Source organism: Lepidothrix coronata, unplaced genomic scaffold (genome assembly GCF_001604755.1).
Source record: "Lepidothrix coronata isolate B3197 unplaced genomic scaffold, Lepidothrix_coronata-1.0 Scaffold1338, whole genome shotgun sequence".
In the NCBI taxonomy this organism is placed as follows: Eukaryota; Metazoa; Chordata; class Aves; order Passeriformes; family Pipridae; genus Lepidothrix; species Lepidothrix coronata.
Genome location: NW_016691518.1, coordinates 2,759 through 4,841, shown reverse-complemented (window position 1 = coordinate 4,841; position 2,083 = coordinate 2,759). Strand labels below are relative to the sequence as shown.

The window sequence follows — 2,083 nt, the reverse complement described above, 5'->3', positions numbered from 1 at the left end:
TTGAGGGGGTGGGGTGGGGGTTGAGGGGGTGTTTGGCCCTTTAATGGGGGCTGGGGGTTCCAAAAAGAGCGTCTTGGGGGCTGGAGGGGCCTGAGGGGGTGGGGGGCCCTAAAATAGGGGTGGGAGGGTTCAAGTGGGTGATGACCCCCAAAAATAGGGGCTTGAGAGCCTGGATGGAATAAGGAGGTGGTGGAGCCCAAAAATAGGGGCAGGAGGACTTGGGGATCCCTAAAAGAGGGTGTTGGGGGGACTTAAGGGGCTAGAGGAGCTCAGGGGCCTGGGGGACTCAAAAACAAGGGCTGGGGGGGCTCAGGGGTCTCGTTGGGGTTAGGAGAGACCCCCTGGAATGGGGCAGGGGGGGGCTGAGGGTCTGGTGGGCCCCCAAAATGGAGGCTGTGGGGTCTCAGGGACCAGGGGGGTGTTTTGAGGTGTCAGGGACTCCCTGGAGCTTTGGGGGTCCCAGGGGAGCAGTTTGGAGTTTTGGAGACTCCCTGGATCTTTGGGGGCCCCAGGGGAGCAGTTTGGGGTTTTGGAGACTCCGTGGAGCTTTTGGGGTCCCAGGGGAGCAGTTTGGGGTTTTGGAGACTCCCTGGAGCTTTTGGGTTCCCAGGGGAGCAGTTTGGGGTTTTGGAGACTCTGTGGATCTTTCAGGGTCCCAGGGGAGCAGTTTGGGGTTTTGGAGACTCCCTGGAGCTTTGGGGGTCCCAGGGGAGCAGTTTGGGGTTTTGGAGACTCCCTGGAGCTTTTGGGGTCCCAGAGATCCCACGTCAGAGCTCTGGGGGGTCAGAGTGTGTCCAGTGGGGGGTTCAGGGGGGTCCAGCCCCCCCGTGACCCCCCTGTGTCCTTCCAGTCCCCGAAGGAGCCGGAGCAGCTCCGGAAGCTTTTCATCGGCGGCCTCAGCTTTGAAACCACAGACGAGAGCCTGAGGAGCCACTTCGAGCAGTGGGGGACCCTGAGATGGGGGGGAAAACTGAGATGTGAAGGGCTGGGGGGGCCCAGACCCCAATAGGGGGGCTCAGAGAGGTACAGGGGGCTGGGGGCTTAGGGAGGAGTGTGGGACCCCAATGGAGAGGGACACTGAGAGCTTCTGGGGGGGCTCAGACCCCAGTGGAGGAAGGCTTTTAGGGACACCTCCTGGGGGTCACCAAAATCTCTGGTGGCCTCTGAGGTCACCAAAGCCCTGGTGGCCCCTGGAGGACACAGTATGGGGTCCCCAAAATCCCATGGTCTGGGATCCCCAAAACCTCGATGTTCTCAGGGGCTGCCAAAACCCTGGTGTGCCCTGGGGTCACCAAAAATCCCTGTGTGCCTTGGGGACATATCCAGGACGTCCTTAAAATCCTGAGGTCACCAAAATCCCTGTGGCCCTTGGGGATGTCTCCAGGGGGTCCCTAAAATCCCGAGGCCACCAAAATCTCAGGTCACCAAAACCCTGGTGTTCCCTGGCGTCCCCAAAATCCCTGTGGCCCTTGGGGACACCTCCAGGGTGTCCCTAAAATCCCAAGGCCACCAAAATCTCAGGTCACCAAAACCCTGGTGTTCCCTGGGGTCCCCAAAATCCCTGTGGCCCTTGGGGATGTCTCCAGGGTGTCCCTAAAATCCCGAGGCCACCAAAATCTCAGGTCACCAAAACCCTGGTGTTCCCTGGGGTCCCCAAAATCCCTGCGGCCCTTGGGGACACCTCCAGGGCGTCCCTAAAATCCTGAGGTCACTAAAATCCCAGTGGCACTTGGTGACACCTCCCAAAGCCCCGGTGCCCCCCACGGTTCCGGGGTGTCCTCCGAGCTTTCCCACCCGCCCCCTTCCCTGATTTTTGCCCTGTCTCTCCCAGGACTCCCAGCGGCCCGGCGCCCACCTGACGGTGAAGAAGATCTTCGTGGGGGGCATCAAGGAGGACACGGAGGAGCATCACCTGCGGGACTATTTCGGGCAGTACGGCAAGATCGAGGTCATCGAGATCATGACCGACCGCGGCAGCGGCAAAAAGCGCGGCTTCGCCTTCGTCACCTTCGACGACCACGACTCGGTCGACAAGATCGTCAGTGAGTCCTCCTGGGGGGCCTTGGGGGGCCCTGGGGCTGTG

The 2,083-nt window shown here is 61.2% G+C and overlaps 1 protein-coding gene across 1 annotated transcript in view; it reads left to right on the top strand.

Moving 5' to 3' along the window:
- Window positions 1-651: 651 nt before the first annotated feature.
- The window catches only part of LOC108510558 (heterogeneous nuclear ribonucleoprotein A1-like), a gene marked incomplete at both ends in the record, with an annotated part of 4,185 nt that continues 2,753 nt past the window's right edge, over window positions 652-2,083 (top strand). The window contains 2 exons of the mRNA XM_017840236.1: window positions 652-1,000; window positions 1,829-2,080. Coding sequence (XP_017695725.1) covers window positions 652-1,000; window positions 1,829-2,080 — 601 coding nt within the window. The remainder of the gene's footprint in view (window positions 1,001-1,828; window positions 2,081-2,083) is intronic.